The sequence below is a fragment of the Paralichthys olivaceus genome, chromosome 12 (assembly GCF_024713975.1).
Source record: "Paralichthys olivaceus isolate ysfri-2021 chromosome 12, ASM2471397v2, whole genome shotgun sequence".
NCBI classification, from domain to species: Eukaryota; Metazoa; Chordata; class Actinopteri; order Pleuronectiformes; family Paralichthyidae; genus Paralichthys; species Paralichthys olivaceus.
The window spans coordinates 6646908-6671502 of record NC_091104.1 but is presented as its reverse complement, the minus strand read 5'-3'; the positions used below and the strand labels follow the sequence as shown (position 1 = coordinate 6671502).

The following is a 24595-nucleotide window of genomic DNA, read 5'->3' as shown; positions in this document are numbered from 1 at the left end:
CGAGTTCCCACCAGTCTGATGCAGACTGCTGGGATATTGATTAAGGAAGAGGAAAAATAAAATAACGCAGTGACTATAAGTGGTGACCAAAAGTAAAAACCCAGAGTGGTGCTGTCATGGTCTGTTCGGGGAAGGAGACACACAAAGTGTTTGTCCGGGAATTAGAGATTCGAGTAGTGAGAGAGGAGAAGAAAGGAACAGGGAGGGAGGGAGGGAGGAAGAGAGGGAGAGAGGGAGAGAGGGAGACCTGTGAGTGAAGTGCTCAGTAAACCTGAGCTTGGAGGCATTTCTCTTCAGTCGGCCTCTGAGAATGAACAACACTGGATGTACAAACATCATTTTCTCTCACTGAAATCATCGCAGAGGTAACTTTCCACTTTCTTAAGCTTTTGTACAAAGAAGTAGTGAAGCTGCTGTTTCCTGTTTTGAGAATGTGGCTCGTTTACACTGAAAGAAATTCCTTCATAGGCCTGAGACAAAAATGTGAAAATATGTCAAATGTGTTGCAGATACAAATAATCACATTTTGTGGACTTTATTTAAACTGAGCAACAGTATCAAGTTTTGACATAATTTCCATTTCATTATAGATTTAACCAGATTGTGGGTTTATTCAAGTTTTTGGAGTATTTAAGTGACTTTATCAAAATTTCAGAATCTGGACACAATGATGCATTATGGGATTTAGTTAATTGATTGTGGTTGCCATAACATTTAAAGGCACTGAAGAAAAATAGCGTGGGATTGTATGAAATGAAACCTGGGTGACCAGAGATTTATGGACAGACTTTGGGATTATCTCAGCTCATATTTGCGGCTTTACTGATGTTTGGGATCAAACAATACTGAATTTGTTGTGTTTATACCAATCTGAAGTGAGACCACCTCCTGATAACGAGTGCAGCCATGGAGTGCCTGAAAAACTGCTGCAAGAACTTTCTGAAGAGGAAGGGGAGGGAGTATGACACCCAAGGTGAGCGGACGCCCGGCTCGGCTGCATATCTAACAGACTGTTGGTGTTTCTGATTGTGAACCTTTCTCCATTTCCAAGTGATCAAACTGAAGATGCCTCCTACCAAGGCGCTGACCTCAGGACAGGAGCCAGAGGAGGTGAGGAGGGGGGTCACAGAAGATTACCTCCTGTCCAAGCTGCCTCCTTATGGCAGGGAGGTGCCGTTTGTCCTGCCGACCTTCAAGGCCTCATTCATCCAGCCCAGAGGCTCCCCCCGCCTCCCCACTTTACAGTCCGGGCTGCACAGTACGTACCGACGGCAAAAAGCTGGAATACCATGAGACTGTTCTCATCATGTAGGCAAACAGGCTGTGGTGAGCAACAATTTAGAAACCGGTTTCATATGATTGTGTTGACTTTGGCTGGGTCGGTAAATAATGCTGACATCTGAGTGTCTCTGAAGACACTGACTGCACAATGTGTAGCTGCTACTTTTTAAAATGCATTCAATCAGAAGAAACAAACGGTAATAAATCCTCCCGCAGCCATTGGAGGGAGAAGTTTACCTCCGAAGGCTTCAACACTGTAGAGGTCAGGGGAGATTTGAGTCCTCACACGGTGCAGGTGGAGGAGGTGGAGGAGGTAAACACACTCACAGGAGACTGGAGCTGATGTCCCTCCTTTGTTATTGTTCAGTTTGTTAACTTAATACCTCCGTCAAGGTGATTAGTTTTCACCCCAGTCCCTTAGTTTTTTCATAATGTTACACAAACAGAAGTAAACAGAAGGATATGTGCTAAATTTAGTTGCTGATCCAGGATTTTCTTTATTACTATTATTATTATTATTATTATTATTTATTTATTTATTTTCAACATATTCACCCTTTTCCCCAGGAGTCGTACAAAACAACAAAACATGAGACATTTAGGAAACTGATATCTACAAAAACTGAAATTTGCAGCAGCTTGACTCAGGTTCAGTGGTGGAGGTTTCGATCTATTGAGTGAATGTTTCGAGTTATTTTCAGTATTGGTTCTTTTTTATTTCAGTTTGCTTAGTTGAAGGGACTGAAACTACTCCGTCTATGCTCTGTTACCTTTGTTAGCTCTCTTAGATTAAATCTATAGAGCCATCAGGCCTCTGTTGGCTTTGTCAGCTAACACATTGGATCATTATGTGTGTAGATGATTCCATAATGTGGTGCACAATAAAGACACGTTGACTTTTCAGGAACTCGTAACTATGACAAGTAATTACTGAACGTTATAATGAGTTCATCATGTTGCAGCCTGAAGTGCAAAGACATGGAATAACATGTGCTGCACGTGTTTACCTCAAACTGGGTTAGTTAGGGTGAAGGTTCACATGTTTACTCAACCTGAGCGCTGGAGACTCAAAGTTACCACAATGCCTCAGAGTTTCATTAAAATCAGCTCAGTGCTTACTGAGGTATAATGTGAGAGGACCAGGACGTCCTGTTTCTAAATCAATAGTCTTCTAGTGGAATCTGGTCAAAATGGAGGCCTGCTAACCTGCAGCGCTGCTCCCTGTCTGCAGACTCAGCTCGGTGCACGTACGCAGAGAGGAAGGCAGAGCTGTTGGGCTCCAGTCACTTCGCCTACAACCCAGAGTCCAGCTTCCACCAGGGTCAGGTGGCCGAGTACATATCCCCCGGCTCGACCCGCCGCGACATGCTGAAGAACGAGAGCTCCAGTCCTCCAAGCACAGGTAGCCGTGACCTTCTGCACACACTGACCACAACTTTATCCATATGTATAAAGTTTACACCAAATCATTTCTACAGAACGATCTCCCCAAAAAGTTTGAAATTGAGATACGGCGTGGTGAGATACGGAATATTCAAAATAAATGGTATTGATTGCAAATACAATACATGTTTATCATTAGATAACTGTTAGGCTGGATACAGTATCTTTGCAGCTGTTGAGAGACAAGTGCTGTAAATGTAAAAATGAGAAATAATAACTATTATTATTATTATTGCCCCCCCCCCCCCCCCCCCCCCCCCCAGGTTTGAGTCTGAAGCCAGGCGTCCAGCAGCGTCTGAGCAGCTCCATGTTTGATCTGTCCAGTCCTCAGAGTCACATACAGGTGAGAGCGCTCTCTATCTAATCTGTGTTCACACAGCGTTTCTCACCCCGTGTCAACCAAGACTAAATATAGTTTTATAGTTTCCACTGTCCTGAGCAGCGTGGTGGAAAATTGCCGACGAGCCAAACAAGCAGTATTTTTGATTCGAGGTCATTTCACCCTGAGGTGTTGAAACAGAACGGAGGCAGGCCGACATCTGAAAGTAATGACGTTTAAATTATTCTTGATTTCTCTAAGGACAGTAAAAACTTTGAATACTTAATAATAGTGGTACATTCGAATAATTTACTATGACTGAGAGGAGGACGTATGGAGGCCCACTTCAAATCAAAAAGTTTTTGAACAGTACCATGTGTACGAAGAATTATATAACAGAAGAGCTAATAAACAGTTAAAGCTACAGCTTTCACTGCTGTTAATATACACAGAGGGGATGGTGAGGTTCCTCCGACCTTCCGACTTTCAGGGGTTGTTATTCTGAGCTCCGAGTTTTAATGGAGTTAATTTTAATTTTACCTTCTGATCTAAGTTTGACGGAATGACGTTATTTTAAACAGTGTCCCTCGACTTTATTACATCAGTCGTACAACTTGTCGTTAGATTTTGCTCTATGTCTCATTAATGCCTCCGTATATCTTCTTTAACTTTGACTATAAGGTGACGGGAGATGAGTTACAGAATACACATGTGAGTCAGATCCAGCCTCTCTGATCTGGAAGGTACCTGTTGATTGTCTTGGACCGAGAGCTTTTTAATCGCCCTAAATGAAACAATGACAGAGCCGGGGCGTGTTTCTTTGTCATATAAAGGATGTGGTGCCATTTGTCAACAGCTCATTATTAATTGACATGAATATCTGAGGTCGTGTGTGAAGCGATCACACAGAACCTCAGGAAACACTAAAACCGTCTCATTCAGGCCCACACTGTGGTAAACACGAACATGTTGTTTGTTTGAAATAACTGATATTCTGTGTTTCTGCCGTCACGTCTGTTGATGTCCGGCTTATTGAGGTCACATGCAGTGGGTTTACAGGTTCAGTTCAGTTAGTGCAAATGTTTAATTTGGCATCGCAGTGACCAAACAGTAGTCAGTGATGAAAGCATAAAAGTCACAGCAGCAATAGATTTAACAATAAACAAATAAACTGCTGTTTCTAGAGAGAGCAGGGAGGAGGACGCTCCTCAGCCGAGCTTGTTGTAATGATCCTCTGACTTTGGTTTTATGACCAAATACCTTCATGCAAACAACCAGAGACTCTGTATGAAGAGGGACGATGCATGTCCACCTCCACCCACTATCCAGAACTGAAGCAGAAATCTCCAGGATACGAACGCTGCCATCTTCTAATCTGAAGCCAGAGTCTGTTTCTCAGTGGCAAAAGAGAAAAAAGATCGAACAGACACAAACATTTTTTTATGTATTCATGTGAGAAGATACACTCACTATAATATGTACTCTCATTGATCTGACACGAGTTAACTGTGCGACACTGATGTCGAGAAAAAGACCCGAGATGAGTCAGAGAGTGTTTATTTTGTCAATGAGCTCATTATATCGTGCTGGACATGAAGCTCCCTGTACAGAGTGAGTGATTCTAGATACAACCTCCATCAAATGATAAAGTTTTACTTTGTTTGTTCTGCAGCTTTTTGACTCCGTCCCCAGTGTCGTCACCAGCTCGTCTTCAGTGATGGGCTCTGTTGAAAGCAGCCTGGGTAAGTGAAACACACATTTACCTCCACGTTATCTGCAAAACACTTTCATTCTGGATCCACGCTGTCGACCGGCCCTTCTATTGTTGATGAAGGAGAAAAGAAACTCTCTCTCTCCCTCCTCTTGCCTCCCTGTTTTTTTATAATACATGACTAAGTCGGATTAAAATCACTCGGCATTGTGCAAACATAAAAGAGCAGACACACTAATCATTTCCATTGTTACATAATGATTGTGTTATTCACGAGGTCAATCAGCTTGTTGTGATATTAAATAAATCATTTGTATGGAGATAACGTTGTTTTTTGAATGTCCTGCTCTGCCATGACAAACAGCATCATATGAAGAATCAAGTGTGGATGTAAAGACACTTTATACCTTTTCCTTAAATGAAAAGAAAACAAGCAAAGAAAGCACAAAGAATTTCATTATTTGAATTAATTAAACCAAACAAAACATTAAACTTTATCCAAAAACCTTTTAAACTTCCCTCAACATCTTCTTATTAATTTCATTATATCATATTGTTGTTCCGGTACAGACTCCATCACCCTGTCTGGAGATGAGCGGGAGTTGGGGAAGGTATGCGTGCGACTGAACTACCAGGAGGCTTTGGAGCAGGTGTGGATCACCCTGGTGCAGGTGAGGTTACACTCCGAGATGACGAGTGAACACAGCGGAACAAAAACCTCCATTGTGCTCCTCTGTAACTTGTTCTCAATGGGGCCTCTGTCCAGAGCACAGGTCTCTGTTCGCCCCTCTCGCCGCTCTATTAACTTTGGCTCGGACGGTTCGGAAGGAAAAGGTTGACTCTTAAATAGAAGTGTCCTGATGAAAACACAGTGATCAAGTGTAGCGGAGACAGTGAGAGTGTTGAACATCTATGGTGCAGGGCCGTGCTCTTATTCCTCAAGGAACAGGAGCATTAATGAAAAAGGGGCACCAACTTCCCACTCAAAAATAAAGGGTTCCTTCTTGGCCCATGTTCCATCTTTCCACAAAGTTAATATGTTGTTGTTCTGGATTCTTTAGTTTTTCTGTATTCGATTCTCTTTTGAAAAGTTTGTTCTGTGCTTTAGCCTCTGATTCTTTATAAAAACCTTTTGACCTGCTTCCACTAACTTCTTCTCATTCTTCTTTTCCTTCAAGTGTTCAGACCTCAACCTTCAGTCGGACGGAGCAGAACAACCGAAGGTTGGATTTAAAGGGATCATCACCATCCCCAAACCCATTCAGTTCAAGAGCTCAGTGAAGGAGTACAGTCAGGTAACGTGTTCGAAATACAGACGTGTTCTGTAAGATACATGAAGGTTGACTTTATGTTTGTTTATGATATGACACAGGTTATAAACTCTTAAATATACTCACTTAAAATCAACTCATTTCCATTCTTAGAATAAAAGGAAATGAACTTTTTATTTTGCCCTGGGTGACTTGTGGTAGAAACTGTCTAATCTTTACTTTCTCTTCCTTCTCCTCTTCAGGACGTGTCCTTCATGGAGACATTTGTGTTTGCGCTCCGTCTCCAGCAGTTGCGCTGCAGTGCGTTAGTGCTGCGTTTGCAGGCGCACAACCCCAAGAAACGCACGGTGGCAGAATGTGTCCTCTCCCTGCGACAGCTCGGTCCTCAGGAGACGGACCACTGGCTCGACCTCAACTCTCCGTCCAAATCCTCTGTGAGTGTTTTCTTCACATGTTACGAGTTGGGAACGTGGCACTAACGACTGGTGACTGCTTTAAAGTCTGATGTGACGAACCATCTCCACCTCGTCCCTTTGCACAAGCTAAAATATCCTGGCTGCAGGTGCCGTCAAATAACTAATTAAAACCAAACTGACCAGAAACACTTGAACCTCAGTGTGATGAGAACTATCCTCAAAGACAGAATCCATCTTTAGGAAATATATTTGATGTGTACTTTAACTTTTTAGTCTGGCACATGTCCCATCTACTAACATGGAGGATGATGGTTTATGGCGTATACCGCAGCCACCAGGGGGAGCTCAAAATGTTTTGGCTTCACATTTAGAAAGCTCATGTTGTTGTCCATCTTTATTTATAGTCTGTGGTCATTAACTGTTGATGGTGGAAGTCGATCTTTAAATTTCAGAGAGCAAAATGTTTGCTGACTCACACTGAACCCACCGTAGTAATTAATGCTCGGTTCAAAGTCCGACCTTCGTGATGGCTGCTTGTGAATCAACCTCATCTATTCTCGGCTGCAGCAGCTGATGTATTTGTCACTGTCCAGCTGTTGAGGCAACGAGGAAAAACTCTGTGTGGGAATATTCCAAACTTTTACTGCTTATTCTCCATCATTTCCTCTGTTGGCTGCTGGCTTTTATGAGCCTGTTGTGTGCGAACACAGCGCAGTGTGTGCCTCATAAAACTGTCCTCGAGATGTATTGCAGCCCACAGGCCCGCTGTACTTTCTGGGTAATATTGAAGTAGAGCCAAACTTTGTGTTGTTGCATAACCACAGTAGAAAGATATTTCATTATCAAGTGAAATTGGGAAACAGGCTCTTTATTGCAGAAAGGACATGTAAGACCTGGAAAATGGGTCAAACCTCAAACCAGAGAGTGGCTCTGCTGATAAACGGGCACACGTCCTGTATAACGTGAAGTGCAGGGCGGTGAATCATCCATCGATTATCAGAGGGACAGCTTCAATCCGTAGGTGATTTTATCCAATCTGGTGGACACAAAAGAGCCGAATTGTCCAAATCACGACCACTCAGTGGAGGCTCTCAGGGCCCAAACAATTTCAACGTCTGTAAAATGAAAAACATCAACAGCATTTTGGAGAGAAGCAGTGCAGAGGAGTCAGCTGTGGGAAGGTCACAGTGAGAAACCAGGCTTCTGTGAGGAGTGGTTGAGATATTTTAGTCCGGACCAAATCATCTGTGCATGTGTGACCAGGTCCGAACACACTCTGAAGACCAGTAGCTAACTTCTTTGCTCAGTGTCCACCAGCAGAATTGTCCTTTTCAATATGCTTATTAATGGATATCCCAAATATCAGCACCAGGCTCGAACAATCCATCGGTCAGGTTGTAATGAATCTTTTATTTAGAGTAAATAAAAAAACTGTTAAAAAGTATGAGCTGTATATTGAATAAAATCCAAAACGCACATGACAGATCTGAGTGAAAAATCTGTTTCAGGTCTGTCACTCTGAGCTGCATCTCACCACCTGCTTCCAGCCGGTCAACAGTCGCATCCAGCTCCAGATCCTCGCTGCCCAGAACCTCCCAGCATCCTCCTCACCGCTCACACAAGGTAGGTGTGATTGGAGCTGGTCTTTGAACGAGTGACTGTTGTGTCCCCGCTGACTGTGACCTGCTCTCCTCTGTCCGTCTGAAGCCTTTTTCGTCAAGGCCGAGATGCACCACTTGGGCCAGGTGTTGATGAAGAAGAAGACGCGGGTGATGAAGGCCTCTGGGGGTCAGTGTAAGTGGGCGGAGACTTTTCACTTCCAACTGGCCATGTTGGACGACGCCTGCTCGCTGTCGGTCAAACTCTACAGTCGCAGCTCAGTCAGGAGGAAACAGTGTCTCGGACAGGTGAGTTCACCTGTTTTATATATCATGTGTTTGTATATTTTACTTTCATTGATTGTTGTGGAGAGTAAAATATTCTTTTAAAAAGTAAAATATCTTTCTTTAAAATATGTTGTGGGATCAACTTGAGAAAAAGTTTTGCAGATGTTTTGAGGTGATCTTGTCGTTGTTCCTCTCAGGTTCAGCTGGGACTCGACAGCCCAGTACCAGAGGCTGTGGAGCGGTGGAAGGACATGATGGCTCACCCAGAGAAAGTGGTGATGGCGTGGCACCGGCTGAGCGCTTCCTGAACCTCTTCCTCTGACTTCCTCTTCACGTATTGCAGATGCTGTCGAGTCAGGCCACATCTGCTTTCTTTCCCGGTCGAGCGGCCTCAGTCGCTGACACACAGTTGACTCACTCATGGACCAGACTGTAAAATACTGAACGTGCTCAGACGGCAGTGGGGGAGCAGGTTTCCATGAAGGTGCTGCAGGTGATTGTTTGTAATTACAGGTTTAGAACAAAGTATTTCATGAGGATTTTGTGCAGAAAATAAAATTTCTAAAACAACAATAGAGCCTTAGTTTGACTCACATGAATTGAGCTGCATAGCATTGAGCTGTATATACTGCTGTGTTTTGTAAGTCTTATATATTTTTAGTGAAGGCTGCATCACTTTTGGCTGGACAGGAGGTTTACAGAGAAAGTGGCGATAAAGACAAATGTACTGTAATTAAAACTTAATGTATGAAACTCCTCTGACAGGATAATTCTGCCAATTCTGTTTTCTTATTGTCAACAAACCCATAAAAAGACCAAAACCATCTCCGTGCTAGTCTCTCTAGTTTCTTTTTGATTTCTACTGCAGACGTTCGTCTTTAAAAGTGGGTCAAATAACTGGAGAGTCTCGTCTTCAGGTACTTTTTAGTTCAATGGGAGTAAACAGTGGGTTTTTCTGGACTAATTCACATGTGGATTAATATACATGTTGTCTTTTACATAGATTTCTAGCAGCAGGAACACGTGACCCCAGCAGCTAAACGCTGTCGCTCTCTGATCGACTCACTCTTGGTTTTGGTCTTTTCTTGGGATTCACTGACAAATAGAGAAAACAGAAAATCAGCAGACTCATTGTTTAGTTCTCTAAGAGGTGAGCTAGAATTTAACTTTGTAGGACGTCACGTTACTGTACAATACTGCAGCAGATTTACAAATACTTAGCTGTATGCTTTTGATATATAGCTATTTAATTTTGTATGTATTTAATGTTAAACACTGACAATTAAAGTAGCTATAACATGAAGTTAGTTTGTGTGTGTTTATTTAAAGAAGTACATTATTTAAGCACCTTTGGTTTTCAGAAGAATCAAGTAAACAAGACACAGTTTTTAATCACTGACACATGGATTTTCTTTAGTGTTTCATTTGCAGCACGTGGAAGGAAACCAGGCCACGGTCTTTTTTCAGCAATAACTACCCAATACACACAGTGAGCAGGACTTGTAAAGTAGGTCAACAACCATAAACCACTATGTCACCATGTCACTCTTTATTGAAGAGGCCACAGATTGAGAAATCTCAAGTCAAACAGTGCAGCATCTTGTTTTTCCATTTCACCTTTTATTTAAAAGACAATCTAATGCTCTATATGGACAATCTCATCCTCAACTACTGAGGAGTAACCATAGAATACACACATATATGTTTATTTCCCGCTGCAGCAATTTTAGAGAGTGTGGAGTTTTATTTCTTTTGAAAGTGTCCATGTTTTGCAAACTGCAGCGTAGTCATTATCACCGGAAATTAGTGGAATTAATGAAGCTTTGGGAAATTTAAACCATCTTCGGTTTTCAAATCATCGGTTTTTGAGCCTGAAGAAACATTTTTGTCTGGAAAATTTGTTGCATTTGTGATTAAAACCCCCTCAGTGTTATTATCCCAGATGGATTCCCGTCTCCATTTCAGCCTCATGGAGAATGAGAGTAACAACATGCTCCGTTTAACCAGCTGTAGACGTGGACACACAAACACACGCCCAGCGAACAATAAGTCTGTGGACCAAGAATAAAGTCCAGCGAGTGTTTGCATTTTAAGTGTGTGTGACCAGGACAACCGGGCTCTCCACGTGAGCTGATCTGCGTCAGAAGCCTCCATATCCTTGTGTGCCAAAAAACCATCATCTCTTCTTTTACGTAATTAATGTTTGATTTATGGTTAATGTTACACAGAGGGCATTCCAGACACACCTTCACCTGTGACTCGACTTATCGCTGGCTCTCAGCTCAGAGGAGTTTGTTTGTCTTCAGCTCAGCGAAGGTGCTTGAGTCTCAGAAACAGGATTTGGGGTTATTGTTTCCTCTATGTGTTTAACAGATTCTCCCCCTGACGCTCGTTTGGCTGTTTGCCGAACTGAGTCTGCAACACATTCCAGTTGTCTCATAAGCACATGCTTCTGTGTGCAGGTTTCCTCACTGTGGAGACACACTGGGGGGGTCCAGGGGTCCGCAGGAGTGAGGAGAACTCACTCTCATCACATGAATGATCCTTAACTGGTTTTCAGATAAAATAAAGGTTTCAAGGAAAATCAAGGAAAATGTTACCAATGCCCATTCTCACTATGTTGGAAGTGATGGAATATTCTGCCCCCTGACTCTGATCTGCATCAAATGTAATGGGTACGTCTCTGACCTACATCACATCCTTTCACCAGGTTTCGTGATGATCTGTCCAGCAGTGTTTTGTGAAATCCTGCTAACTAGCAGACAGACAGACAGATAAAGTTAATATACTGTATCTGCACGAAACTAAAATCAACATTATAGCAGCTTGGCCAGATTTTTTTTCTTGCAGAATGTAGAAGGGATTCATGCATGAAGGTTTTTACTTTGATTCCTTCAGGAAGATCATCTATCCCGTCTTTTTCCTGCTGGGTTTTGGAGGCAACATAGAGGAAACCTTCAGGAATTTACAGTATTCAATTCAAGTTAAGATATGAGCTTTTAACTTGAGTACCAGTAATTTTCTCTCGTTAAAAGTTCCTATTTTCACACTTAGAGAGGAGAAAAGATTATAGTGAAGCTGTAGCTGTAGTTAAATCTCCCTAACAATACAATAACTAAAGGCTTTTACTCTTTGTTACTTGCTGATGCACTCAGGATATGAACATGCATAACTCAGTTTTATTCAAGTGACCCAGTAACACGCACCACAGCAGGACCCTGCAGAATAAAAACTCTGTGAGTCATTTTCATGCTCCATTTAAAGACGCTCCTTTTCTTTCTCATTCTGTTCTTTCTCGTGTAAGAACCAGGAACCAGGAAAATAATTAATTAATAAGTAAGCTCTGCAGGACCACATGTGGTCTCAGTAACAATCCTCTTTCATGCTCAACAAGCCCACGATTCTCACTAAGCAGGTTCAACATGTGCATGTGGTCGACCACCAGCTGTTCGTTTTTCATCAAAATGGGATAAAAAAAGAATGAAGTGGTCGGAGGTTGTTTCCTGCAGGATGTGGATTCTCTTCATGCTGAAAACAACGGAGAATTAAATTGTTGAGGTGTGAAAATGTTCCAGGAAACATGAGTCGTCATCAAAAACATCTTCAGACACCACGGAGAAGGAGTCACTGCACCCTCATGTGATTATGGGCAGAAATTGCAGAAGTGCCTGAGTCGCCCACTCAAATGTTGAGCAAGGTGTGTGTCTGTGTGTGTGTGTGTCTGGGTGTGAACAGTGTGACACATTGAGTTTAGGGGAATAATCTCAGCTCAACATTTATTACCTGTACAGGCAGGAACAGGCAAAGCTCAGTTGCTGGACGTCATGGATGCAGACAAGAAGCATGCAGTTCTAAGAGAAGGATTCCTGGTGAAGAGGGTGAGAGATGTTGTGCTGTGAAGTTTTGATTTGAGTCTGTGTGGAAAAAAGTTACAGATGTATTTGGAAAGAGTTTTGGCTTCGTCTTGGGCTGATATGAAATCCAGGAAGTCTACAACATAGGCAACTGTTTACACTATGATCCCATGGTGTCAATATTATCTGACAAAATAAAGATTGTATAACTGTTCTATCTTCCAGGGTCATATTGTGCACAACTGGAAGGCTCACTGGTTTGTGCTGATGCCAGACAAGCTGCTGTATTATAAATACGAAGGAGGCAGAAGAGACTCGTGTCAGCGAGGGAAGATCCCACTGAAGGACTGTGTGCTGACTTGTCCTTTTCTAGAATGCGAAAATCGTCCGGTGAGTTTTTGTCAGACTCAAGAACAAAACAAGATTAGAAAAAGATTCCAGACAACTTTGTTTTTTCAAGTCTTTTTATTTGAACAATGAAGAAATAATTAAATTTCCAACAGCAGTACATAAAAACTGAAATAAGAATAAATCAGTTACAGCACATTCAATATAGAATCTACTCTCATGTCTCATGGGGTGGAGTCAGGATGAGGGGATGGTTCAGGTAGAGGAAAGATGAGAGGAGATTATAATGAGCGCCAGCATGGAAAGAGAAAACTAAACAAATTCCTTCTCTCTGTCCCTTTTCTCTCCTCCTTCTCCTTCTTCTTCAGTTCTTTGCTCTCCTCCTTTGCCTTCTTCTTCTTGTCCTTCTCCTGGAAGCTGGCCTCCTGTTCCAGGACTCTGCACCTCAGCCGCTTGTCACAGTTTTTCTGCAGAGCTTGGAATTTGACCTTCCATTGCTTTTGCACTTTCTGCTTCTCCACATGCTGGAGCTGAAGATCTTGGACCTCCTTCTCCAACTCCTCCATCATGTTGGCCAAGTCGTCTTTGACCTGACATAGCTGTGAGATGGAAGAGTCGAGGCTTTTGTCCAGAGCAGCGTTCTCAACAGTCAGCTGGCTCTTCACAGCAGACTCTATTGCAGCTGCAGCAGTGTTTTGTGCTGCCTCCTTCCTTAGAGCAGTGTTCTCTGCCGCCTGCTCCTCCATAGCTGCCAGCCTCTCCGCAGCCAGCTTCTGCAATGCAGCGTTTTCCGCAGTCAGAGCAGTGTTCTTTGCTGCCTTCTTCCGCAGAGCAGTTATCTCTGCCACCTGCTCCTTCATAGCTGCCTTCTTCTTTTCAGCCAGCTTCTTTAATTCAGCGTTTTCTGCAGCCAGAGCAGTGTTCTCTGCCGCCTGCGCCTCCATAGCTGCCAGCCTCTCCGCAGCCAGCTTCTGCAATGCAGCGTTTTCCGCAGTCAGAGCAGTATTCTTTGCTGCCTTCTTCCGCAGAGCAGTTATCTCTGCCACCTGCTCCTTCATAGCTGCCTTCTTCTTTTCAGCCAGCTTCTTTAATTCTGCGTTTTCTGCAGCCAGAGCAGTGTTCTCTGCTGCCTGCGCCTCCATAGCTGCCAGCCTCTCCGCAGCCAGCTTCTGCAATGCAGTGTTTTCTGTAGTCAGAGCAGTATTCTTTGCTGCCTTCTTCCGCAGAGCAGTTATCTCTGCCACCTGCTCCTTCATAGCTGCCTTCTTCTTTTCAGCCAGCTTCTTTAATTCTGCGTTTTCTGCAGCCAGAGCAGTGTTCTCTGCTGCCTGCTTCTTTAGTGCAGAATTGTTTTCACTGTTTTGTGCAGCCTGCTTTTTAAGAGCAGTTATCTCTGCTGCCTGCTCCTTCATAGCTGCATTCTCAGCAGCGAGCACCTCCTTCTCCCTCTTTGATTCCAGCAGGGCTTGGCGGAGGGCCTTCAGCATTTTGGTGACGCTGCACCCATTATTTTGGGCAGTATCTTGACAGTTGATCTTCTCCATGTTGGATGAACGCCGGTGATCCAGTGGAACAAAGTTCTTTAAAAGTATTTTTGCCTTGAAGCGCTGGTCTACTGACTGTCAATCTGTGACAGTTTAACAAAGCTGTTAGAGAGAAGAATCTCGTGCAGCCGTCCTCTACTAATGGTGGTAGAGTCTGATTCTGCTGAGAATTGTTTCTCCTTAATACAAAGGAATCTTAATAAAAAGGGATCATAATCTTTATATGAGAGGCAATTGGCTTTGATCGAGAATCCATAGGTCTAAATGTGACATCAAAGGATTAGAGGACTGCCTGTTTTGTCATGTGACATGGGCTGAAACATCAATACCAAACACACACACACACACACACACACACACACACAAACACACACACGTGCGCACGCACACAAACACACACACACACACACACACACACACACACACACACACACACACAATCTCCCTTCAAAACCTTCTTTCAAGCTTCAGATGTTTTTCTTCATCTCCATATTTCATGTGCGAATCCTCAGTGTTAGAAACTGTACGTTTGTATTACTGTAAGCTGTAAGCCTCTTCTCTATGAAGTATGAAGTCTTTTCATTTGAACAATGTCGACATATCCTGTGAAATTTAATCTTTTAAGTAATTCCCCAATCACCTAATAAATTCTACGGCCCTGTTTTTGGTTCGTGGGTTCAGCACATGTTCTATGAAGTGTTTTCCTGTGTTTATGTTTTTATTGGTGGAAACCACACTGAAGGAGAGGCCTTACTCGATGAGACAGGAAATGGCCTCAGGTTAATGTTCTGTCAGGACCCGAGTTCAAACATCTTCCAGCTTTCAAGACAACAATTTGTTCCCCAAAGAAGAAATAATTAGATTTCCAACATCAGTACATAAAAACTGAAATAAGTATATGTCAGTTACAGCACATTCAAAGTACCATATAGAATCTACTCTCATGTAAAGTAAGTAAATTGACTCCATAATGAATATTTTTAAAACCTAGTTAATGTTCTCATATGGACAAAAGAAAACAAGTGCAACTGGTTATGTGAATATTAATCTAGGATATCATTTTTTAACAGTTGGTGTTCAAGCTCCACACAGCGAACGGGGTAGATCATTTTCTGGAGGCCTGTTCAAGAGAGGAGCGAGACGAGTGGGCCGCTGACATCACGGCTGCAGGCGACAAGCTACAGACGTCTGATGGAGGGAAGATGGCGAACCAGGAGGAACCTGCGTCTCCACGGTTACGCAACATTGACCTCAGGTAAACCTTGTAAAACAGAAGCTCTCCCACTAATCGGAGAAGTTTCCTCTGCCTCACCACGTGTGTTTGTGACCAGATTCAAATCTCTGAACACTTAAGTTCTGCTTTTACTCTTTCTAAAGCAAAGTGCTGGACTCCATGTACGATGTTCACAGTGGAATCGACATGAGCAGCCATGTGGAGCAGGGCAGCACCTACAGCAACTGTTTCTCAGGTGACACCGTGAAACGTCAACTCTTTCAATTCTTCTGCAGCTCAGTGATAATCTCGTCTCAGTTGAATTTATCTCTTTATTTGTTAGATTTTTATTCATGCAAATCTGTTTATACCTTCTGTGTATCATTTATATATATTGTAAATATATTGTTCTCTCTCATTGCATTTATAATTAAATGACCAAAACAATGATAATGCACATTTACATCAATTTACTGGATTTATTTGTCAGCTTCATGTCTCCCCTGTTAGAATACAGTATGTATGTACATGAAGGTATAAATGTGTGATGTGCCGTCAGGTTCAGCCGTAGTGGACTGGCTGGTGTTCATGCAGCTGGCTGGGACCCGTGGGGACGCCGTGACCTTGGCCACGGCCCTGCTGGAGGAGAATTTTCTGCGGACTGTGGGAATAAGGAGCGTGGAGGCCCTCCGCACCGCCGGCCTCACCCAGCAGTTCATGGACGACTCCACTGCCTTGTACAGCTTCGTGAGTACCACTTCAGTGTGACGAGCCCTAAAAGAATCTTTGTAACCATCAAACACTGAATTCAGAGTTAATCCCTGTCTTGCTTAATGTGAGGAGGCAGATTCTACTTGGTTGACATCAGGTTTGTGTTTGATCCCAGTCTGACAGTTTGAAGAAGAGAGGAAGTGTGAAGGCAGAGACGTCACTGTCTGCAGTCGAGCTGAGTGGACAAGTGATAAAAAGAGGATATCTGCTCAAACAGGTAACTCACACTCCATCAGCCCTGTGGTAACATGTGATGAAGAGTCAAACTTAATTATAACTAATACACATTAATGGTCAAGACATTGTTTAATGAGGTTTAATAGATCACAATACTGGAATATTAAAATAAATACTGGAACATGGGACCATAACTGTGAGGTGTTTTGAGGTGTTTCTATTTCTTGACATTGTGTTAGAATGAATGTTTTAATTAATAACGTTGATAATCTTCAGGGACACCGAAGGAAGAACTGGAAGGTGCGACTGTTTGTGCTGCGTTCAGAACCATCCTTCCTTCACTACTATGATCCCACAAAGGTGAGTTTACATGAGGAACCAGCATCAGGCAATACATTACAACTGAAGTCTCTCAACGCAAATACATGAACTACTTTGTTCTTTATAGTCTGTGATTAAAACTTTAAAAAAGGTGTTTTTTATTCATTGATAAAACAAATAGATGAACAGGATGGATTTCTAGTCCTAAACAAACACTTAAGTGACGACAAAACTGAACAGAGAAGGTTTTAGTTGAAACAAACCAGTTGTTTTATTTGTCTGTGTTTCAGGTTGATGTCATTACTCTAAATACTCTAAATAATTATAATATGAGTAATAATACTTCAGTCTGATCTTCTTCCTGTCTTATGTCACATGTCAGGATGAGCTCAGCCCCGCTGGCGGCTTCTCTCTGCGCAGCTGTCTGGTGTCGTCTCTGGATGATAACGGAGTTCCCTCAGGTGGGTTAACCAGAACATGTTAAAACAAGACGTCGGTGTTTTTGAGAATAATGCCATTTTTATCTGTCAGCAAATCTGAACTTTATCCTGCTGATGAAATGTGCCTCGTGTTGTGAAACACAGGAGTGATGATGAGGAGATGAATACAAATAATTATTAGATATATAAAAATAAAAAGTTACTGTTTTGATTTACATCTTTTAACTGCAACTCTGTAATATTTTATGTTTATATCTTTAATCTTTGTTGCATAATTTTCACTTATAATCACGATACCTGCCATTTTAATTTGCTTTATCTCCCCCCTCACCTTCTAATTTCCATTGATTAATCTAATTCTGATTTATTTTATAACTTAATCCATTCAAACTTTATTGATTCTATCTCCATCCTGTTTTTTCCTTCTGTGCAGGTGTGAAAGGAAACATTCAAGGAAACCTGTTTAAAATCATCACTCAGTCCGACACTCATTACTTCATCCAGGCTCCGACCCATCAGGAGAAGATGGCCTGGATAGACGCCATCAGAGAGCAGACATAGATGTCCACATTTCATTTTGACGTTTTATCTGTTATGAAGAAAACTGAAATTACACATTCCATGAATGTACTGTAGCAACAAACTGGGCCCACGATTTTAAATAACATAACATAGCTGTTGATCTGATCTTCCCAAATAAAAAACGAATAATTCTGTATTTAAAAGTTTGAAAATGGAGGATTTAAATGTATTTAAAAGATACAAATGTAGCAATTCTTTTGTGATTTAAGTTAAAAGTTTTCTTCAGTATTAAACATTAACATTTTTAAATCTCTCTATATGTTGACTTTTTAATAAATCTACACACCAGTGGTGCAAAGTACATATACAGGTCAAGTTTACCACGTGTGTATAATTTAGTGAACATGAGTTTAACTTGATTAATTCCATTTGATCCTACTTGTAGCTGTAAGAAAATAATGATGTAAAGTAAGTAATGAGCTTATAAATATATTGTTTAATACTCATTGTATGGTTCTCAATCTTTCTCACTTGTGAATGCTTACAAAAAAAAGCACTTTGTTAGGAGGGCTCTTTCCTAATTTCAAATTTCCATTTCTATTTCTAAATAAAAGTTTAGAAATTTAGAAAAAATGTTATTGAAATTATCCAATTATCCAATATTTCTAAAAACAAACACATCAAACAGAGCTGTGTCGCAGAACTTATTCAATATACTTATTATAGCTTAATATACATCAGACCTGAGCTAACACTCTCAATAATGTAACGTGTTGACTTTATGAATGGATTCGTTATTTCAAATTTTAAGCACTGGAAAAAGTGATATTATAATTGCCTGTTCCACTTTTACATGATAGTTTCATACTTTGGCTGGAATATATATGTTTGATTACATTTTATGTGGTATCAAATGGGTCCTAAAAGTCTGAGATGTTGCTTGGTGAAACTCCTAGGTGGTTTTTACTCAACTGCACGATCTGACGACAAGAGAAAGTACATGTCAAGACAAGAAAATCCTCAGGAGATTTTCATATTGTGCACAACTGGAAGTCTCGCTGGTTTGTGCTGATGCCAGACAAGCTGCTCTATTATAAATACGAAGGAGGCAGAAGAGACTCGTGTCAGCGAGGGAAGATCCCACTGAAGGACTGTGTGCTGACTTGTCCTTTTCTAGAATGCGAAAATCGTCCCGCGAGTTTTTGTCAGACTCAAGAACAAAACTTTAAGATTAGAAAAAGATTCCAGACAACTTTGTTTTTTCAAGTCTTTTTATTTGAACAATGAAGAAATAAACATAAAAACTGAAATAAGTATAAATCAGTTACAGCACATTCAATATAGAATCTACTCTCATGTCTCATGGGGTGGAGTCAGGATGAGGGGATGGTTCAGGTAGAGGAAAGATGAGAGGAGATTATAATGAGCGCCAGCATGGAAAGAGAAAACTAAACAAATTCCTTCTCTCTGTCCCTTTTCTCTCCTCCTTCTCCTTCTTCTTCAGTTCTTTGCTCTCCTCCTTTGCCTTCTTCTTCTTGTCCTTCTCCTGGAAGCTGGCCTCCTGTTCCAGGACTCTGCACCTCAACCGCTTGTCACAGTTTTTCTGCAGAGCTTGGAATTTGACCTTCCATTGCTTTTGCACTTTCTGCTTCTCCACATGCTGGAGCTGAAGATCTTGGACCTCCTTCTCCAACTCTTCCATCATGTTGGCCAAGTCGTCTTTGACCTGACATAGCTGTGAGATGGAAGAGTCGAGGCTTTTGTCCAGAGCAGCGTTCTCAACAGTCAGCTGGCTCTTCACAGCAGACTCTATTGCAGCTGCAGCAACGTTTTGTGCTGCCTCCTTCCTCAGAGAAGTGTTCTCTGCCACCTGCTCCTCCATAGCTGCCAGCCTCTCCGCAGCCAGCTTCTGCAGTGCAGCGTTTTCTGCAGTCAGAGCAGTATTCTTTGCTGCCTTCTTCCGCAGAGCAGTTATCTCTGCCACCTGCTCCTTCATAGCTGCCTTCTTCTTTGCAGCCAGTTTCTTTAATTCAGCATTTTCTGCAGCCAGAGCAGTGTTCTCTGCTGCCTGCGCCTCCATAGCTGCCAGCCTCTCTGCAGTCAGCTTCTGCAGTGCAGCGTTTTCTGCAGCCAGAGCAGTGTTCTCTGCTGCCTGCGCCTCCATAGCTGCCAGCCTCTCCGCAGCCAGCTTCTGCAATGCAGTGTTTTCTGTAGTCAGAGCAGTATTCTTTGCTGCCTTCTTCCGCAGAGCAGTTATCTCTGCCACCTGCTCCTTCATAGCTGCCTTCTTCTTTTCAGCCAGCTTCTTTAATTCTGCGTTTTCTGCAGCCAGAGCAGTGTTCTCTGCTGCCTGCTTCTTTAGTGCAGAATTGTTTTCACTGTTTTGTGCAGCCTGCTTTTTAAGAGCAGTTATCTCTGCTGCCTGCTCCTTCATAGCTGCATTCTCAGCAGCGAGCACCTCGTTCTCCCTCTTTGAGTCCAGCAGGGCTTGGCGGAGGGCCTTCAGCATTTTGGTGACGCTGCACCCATTATTTTGGGCAGTATCATGACCGTTGATCTTCTCCATGTTGGATGAACGCAGGTGATCCAGTGGAACAAAGTATTTTTGCCTTGAAGCGGTGGTCTACTGACTGTCAATCTGTGACAGTTTAACAAAGCTGTTAGAGAGAAGAATCTCGTGCAGCCGTCCTCTACTAATGGTGGTAGAGTCTGATTCTGCTGAGAATTGTTTCTCCTTAATACAAAGGAATCTTAATAAAAAGGGATCTTAATCTTTATATGAGAGGCAATTGGCTTTGATCTAGAATCCAGAGGTCTAAACGTAACATCAAAGGATTAGAGGACTGCCTGTTTTGTCATGTGACATGGGCTGAAACATCAATACCAAACACACACACACACACACATGCACACACACACACACACACACACACACACACACACACACACACTTATCTGAGTGACCCAAGTTTTCCAGTGAAATCAAGAGTGACACAACACCTGAAGTGAAACATGATTCTGTCCTGTGGGTTTTGGAATAAATTCAATCACATGTTACATGACCACAGAATGAAAAACCACCTAAAAAACAAAATAACAACAAATTTGATTTATTGCATTGAAGTAAAGTCGATATGTTACGTTTCCATAAAAAGTGCTGGAGGTAAAAGAAGAATACAGAAAGCAGTGGGAGTCAGTAGCTTTTGAGTAAATCCTTTAAGTAAGTTTAAGATGATGGTATGAGAACAGAAAGTGAGACTAATCCTTCAGCTCTGTGTGTAATCTGGAAGCAAACACACTGTGTGTATCACTCACATGCACTAATGTAGGTTACTGCCACTGTTTGACATTATTAAAGTTTTCATTATTACACCTGTCGGCCACAGCTGGTTCCAGAAACATTCATCTCCATGCAGGACGCTCGTAAACGTTGGTGCTTTCAAAGGTTAGCTTTGGAGAAATTAAAGACACGCGTCTGAAATCTGACGGAGTGCGACGTTTTTCCACCGATGCATCAGGTTTGTGCAAATGATCATCGAAGGGGGAAAATATTGTTGCTTACTTTTCATTGTTTACGACTTAATTCAGTTCAAATCACATTCAGTTTGTTGACTGTTACATTCCGTCTGTATCTTCAAGTCCTCAAACAGGTAATCTAGTGAAGGCACTTTGTCTTATCACGTGATTACGAGGCAGGGGTATACACTTTTTGTCTGGAAACACAACAGCCCCATCGTGGGTCAATTTATTCACTCAGGAGGTGGCTCTATTCTAATCTTATAAATACAGTCCCGGGACGTCTTCATGTTGTTTGTCTGTGGGCGAGATGCTGCAGCTAGGCCACCTTGGTGAGCTGAAGATCCCCAAAGACTCGCAAGGCGGTGAGGGAGGCGAGCGGGGACAGCCGGTGGGTGAAGCCGCACAGAGGCTGTCCATCCACCAGGATCCGAAACTGCTGGTGCTCACAAACGATCTCCATCTAAAAGTCAGAGGGAACGTACAGGAAGTTATGGTTGTCACCCCCGACCATTTGTTTGTGTGTTGGTTTGTATTTTGTTGGCTTGAAACCAAGATTACACAACAACAGCTCAGCGGTTTTCTGTGAAACCTGGTAGGAAACCCTTAAAGCTGCTAAAGAAGAAAGTCAACAAGTGACGTCCCATTCATACTTTATAAGAGGTCATGGGCTTGTCATCTGTGCTTTTGGACTTTGGGGATTACAAAAACATATTTGCACGATTTAAAGGAACCCTGTGAAGTTTTTAGGCCACTGTTAGCACTACAGAGACGTGTTTATATGACTGAATCCCTGTTTTGTTTTCACGTCATCCACTAAATCTGCTCTGCAAATGTTTTTGAGCCAGCAAATAGATGAGGTCACAGAGACCTGCTGCTAAAACTAGAAGGTGACTGACCTCTGCCAAGGCCCAACTGTCCCCTTCTGAGACCAAGATTCAACATTGATAGGTGTTGTGGAATATTTATATTTAATTTATGCTAAAATAATCCACTTAAATTTGTTTTTTTAAACATTTACAAACTATTTCTCTTGGCTGACCCTCATATATTTTTATTTTTACTGTTGCTTATACATTTGACATTAGTCCACTTCACAGCAGTGTTGTAAAACACTGGGTTGACACTATTCATGTGTTGGGTCTGACTGCTAAGAAGATGGAGTTCTGCCTGTTCCACATCAGGGACCTTTAAAATTGATATATGTTTTAAAGAAAAAGTTACAGCTCTGTCATAGAACCATATTGGAGAATCAGTACGAGTATCCTCTTTTAAGAAACAACGACATAGTTTATTAGTGGAGTAAGTAAATATGTAAAGTTGACTAAAGTGCAGAATTAAAGGCATTAAACTCAGACAGTGTTAATGGTAACTGTCTCACACATTACAAAAGACTGCACTGATAACCACTAACAGGAAAACCAGGAAGCATTTTAACATTTGTCCAGGATAGATGTTGACAAAAGGAGTTTAAGTCTCTTTCTCTGCTCCAATCACTTCCTCTCTAAAAGATATAGTTACCTTGAAGGGTTCTCCAGGTGCAAAAGGAAAGTAAGAGAGGGTGTTCTCAGACGGGCCCCACTTCCCGGCCAGACGGGCGTTGCGTTGGACGGCCTTGTCCATGAAGCTGACGTTCAGCTGCAGACCCACGTCTGCCTCTGTGTCCTCCTCCTGAGGTTTACTGGACAGAGTCACCTCGATTCTGAGGAGACGCACAGAGTTTAGAGACACAGAGAAAATATCACAAAGTAAAACAAAAAAGAAAGAAAAAAAAAAAGACATGTATGTTCATCTTTCTTTCTTTCTTATTTGCAGTCTATATTTTTTAATTCATGTATTCCTTCATCTTTAACTGTGTTTTTCTCCTGCATAAAGTTTCATTCTACTATTGCACCTCTTCTCTTTTTTAATCCAAACTTATTTCTTTCCTTCCTTCTTTCCTGATGTTGTTAACATGCAACATAAATGAATCAACGTCTCTGCAGCCAAAAAAAAGTCCTTTCACATAAAAAAAGTTTATTTTTGGATCTTAATTGTGATGCTTTATTGCATATAATTTATAACTAAATGAATAAACAGCCCGTAGCTATTTCCGACCAAAGAATTTCCAGAGTGACTTTTAGATTTCATGGGATTTGAAACTTTCCCACGAACATGCACTGACTGATTTATAATCAGGAAATTCACTGACGGTATCACCCAGATATTTTCCCAAAGCAGAGAGCAGCTGGGCAGTTGGTACATGCACTCAGACACACATTACCACACTTTAATATTCAGATTTATTATCATTAGCATCCTAATCTCTAACTTCGGGTGTGCAACAGGCTTTATCATAATGCATAATTCTCTTTTATAGTGGAATGACAACATTTGTGTGTGTGTGTGTGTGTGTGTGTGTGTGTGGGTGGGTGGGTGTGCACTTACCTCTTGGGTTTTTTGTTAATAATTCCCATAACAACCAGTTTCATTGAAGGCCGCATCCCTCCCTTTATCTCTCCGGTGTACTCCCCCTGCACAACAATAGAGACGTTCACGGTCACACAGGATGAGGCCTGTGCCGCTGATCAGCACCAGGCACTTTATTATAGGAGGATGCAACTGCAGCTCCATCATCATGCAACAGTAGCTTCACTGATCCTGAACAATGAGTGACTCAGCTGCACAAAGTAAGCCTCTGGAGGGTTGTCTCACCAGGCTGAGCTGCTGGTTTATCTGAATACAATCCACATTTTTCAGAATAAATTGATTGCATGTAGTGTAAAGCAAAGAAAAGGCAGCTATACATACATTTTCTTTCTTGTCCTGTTCTTCCATTCCACTCAGGGATGATGCGCTGTGGAGGTTTTGGAGCTGTGATGATGATGAAGATGGAAACTGCAAACCCCGCCTGCGTTGTCATGGAGACATCCAGTTTAGCAGAGATGATGGTGTGAGACGAGGGAGAAAGACAGAAAGAAAGAAAGGAAGGAGGGGAGGTAGAGATGAGGGGTGTTATACACATTCATGCTTAATCATTTGGAAAAAATGTTTTTAACTGATATGTGACATGTGATGCATTTGTTGCAGCTTCCTCCCATTGTCTCCTCACCTGCAGGGTGTGTGTGTGTGTGTGTGAGTGTGTGTGTATGTGTGTGTGTGTGTGTGTGTGTGTGTGTGTGTGTGTGTGTGTGTGTGTGTGGAGGGGGGTTTTTTCAAAGGGATTTTTACTAAATGTCACTTAGGGATCATCAATAAATTCCAATAAATTCCAATGCTGGATGTATTAATATAGTACATCTACCCATCATAAGAATATGAATATGTATGTTTTATAAATCATATTCTTTCAATAACTTCCATGTCAATGCTGAATTGTATTATCGTGGATAAACATGGACTATAATCCAGGAAAGAAAGGGGTGTGTCCTGTTTGTCTAAGGTAGGAATATAAATCAGCGTTTGCAGGACAGCTGTTTGAAGTCAATGAAAGAAAAACATAAGTATTCATACAAAACAGACGACACGTTTAAATCAAAAGTGTCTTATTTAATGGAGATAGCACTAATATCTGATAGAGGCT

At 41.9% G+C, this 24595-nt stretch overlaps 3 protein-coding genes and 1 long non-coding RNA gene across 4 annotated transcripts; 2 read left to right on the top strand and 2 right to left on the bottom strand.

Annotated features, from left to right (window-relative positions):
- The first annotated feature begins 224 nt into the window (after positions 1-224).
- On the top strand, positions 225-9630 carry LOC109636336 (tandem C2 domains nuclear protein). The gene is made up of 12 exons (XM_020097977.2): positions 225-365; positions 877-973; positions 1052-1258; positions 2513-2683; positions 2988-3067; positions 4716-4785; positions 5325-5425; positions 5933-6049; positions 6268-6459; positions 7950-8064; positions 8149-8348; positions 8525-9630. The coding sequence occupies exons 2-12, from the start codon at positions 907-909 to the stop codon at positions 8633-8635; spliced, it is 1431 nt and encodes a 476-aa protein (XP_019953536.2). The 5' UTR covers positions 225-365; positions 877-906; the 3' UTR covers positions 8636-9630.
- A 1862-nt stretch (positions 9631-11492) lies between these two features.
- On the bottom strand, positions 11493-12248 carry LOC138412382 (uncharacterized). The gene is made up of 2 exons (XR_011244787.1): positions 12111-12248; positions 11493-11855 (listed from the first exon to the last, which is right to left on the bottom strand). It is a non-coding gene; the product is annotated as an uncharacterized lncRNA (long non-coding RNA).
- plek2 (pleckstrin 2) lies at positions 11849-17826 on the top strand. The gene is made up of 10 exons (XM_069536132.1): positions 11849-12024; positions 12119-12205; positions 12407-12571; positions 15144-15328; positions 15451-15542; positions 15846-16033; positions 16173-16274; positions 16511-16594; positions 16938-17016; positions 17429-17826. Exons 1-10 carry the CDS (start codon positions 12013-12015, stop codon positions 17554-17556), a joined length of 1122 nt encoding a protein of 373 aa, XP_069392233.1. The 5' UTR covers positions 11849-12012; the 3' UTR covers positions 17557-17826.
- Positions 17827-20611: 2785 nt separating this feature from the next.
- LOC109636346 (galectin-related protein B) lies at positions 20612-23966 on the bottom strand. The gene is made up of 4 exons (XM_069535445.1): positions 23824-23966; positions 23461-23546; positions 22555-22735; positions 20612-21496 (listed from the first exon to the last, which is right to left on the bottom strand). The coding sequence occupies exons 1-4, from the start codon at positions 23848-23850 to the stop codon at positions 21353-21355; spliced, it is 438 nt and encodes a 145-aa protein (XP_069391546.1). The 5' UTR covers positions 23851-23966; the 3' UTR covers positions 20612-21352.
- Positions 23967-24595: the final 629 nt, after the last annotated feature.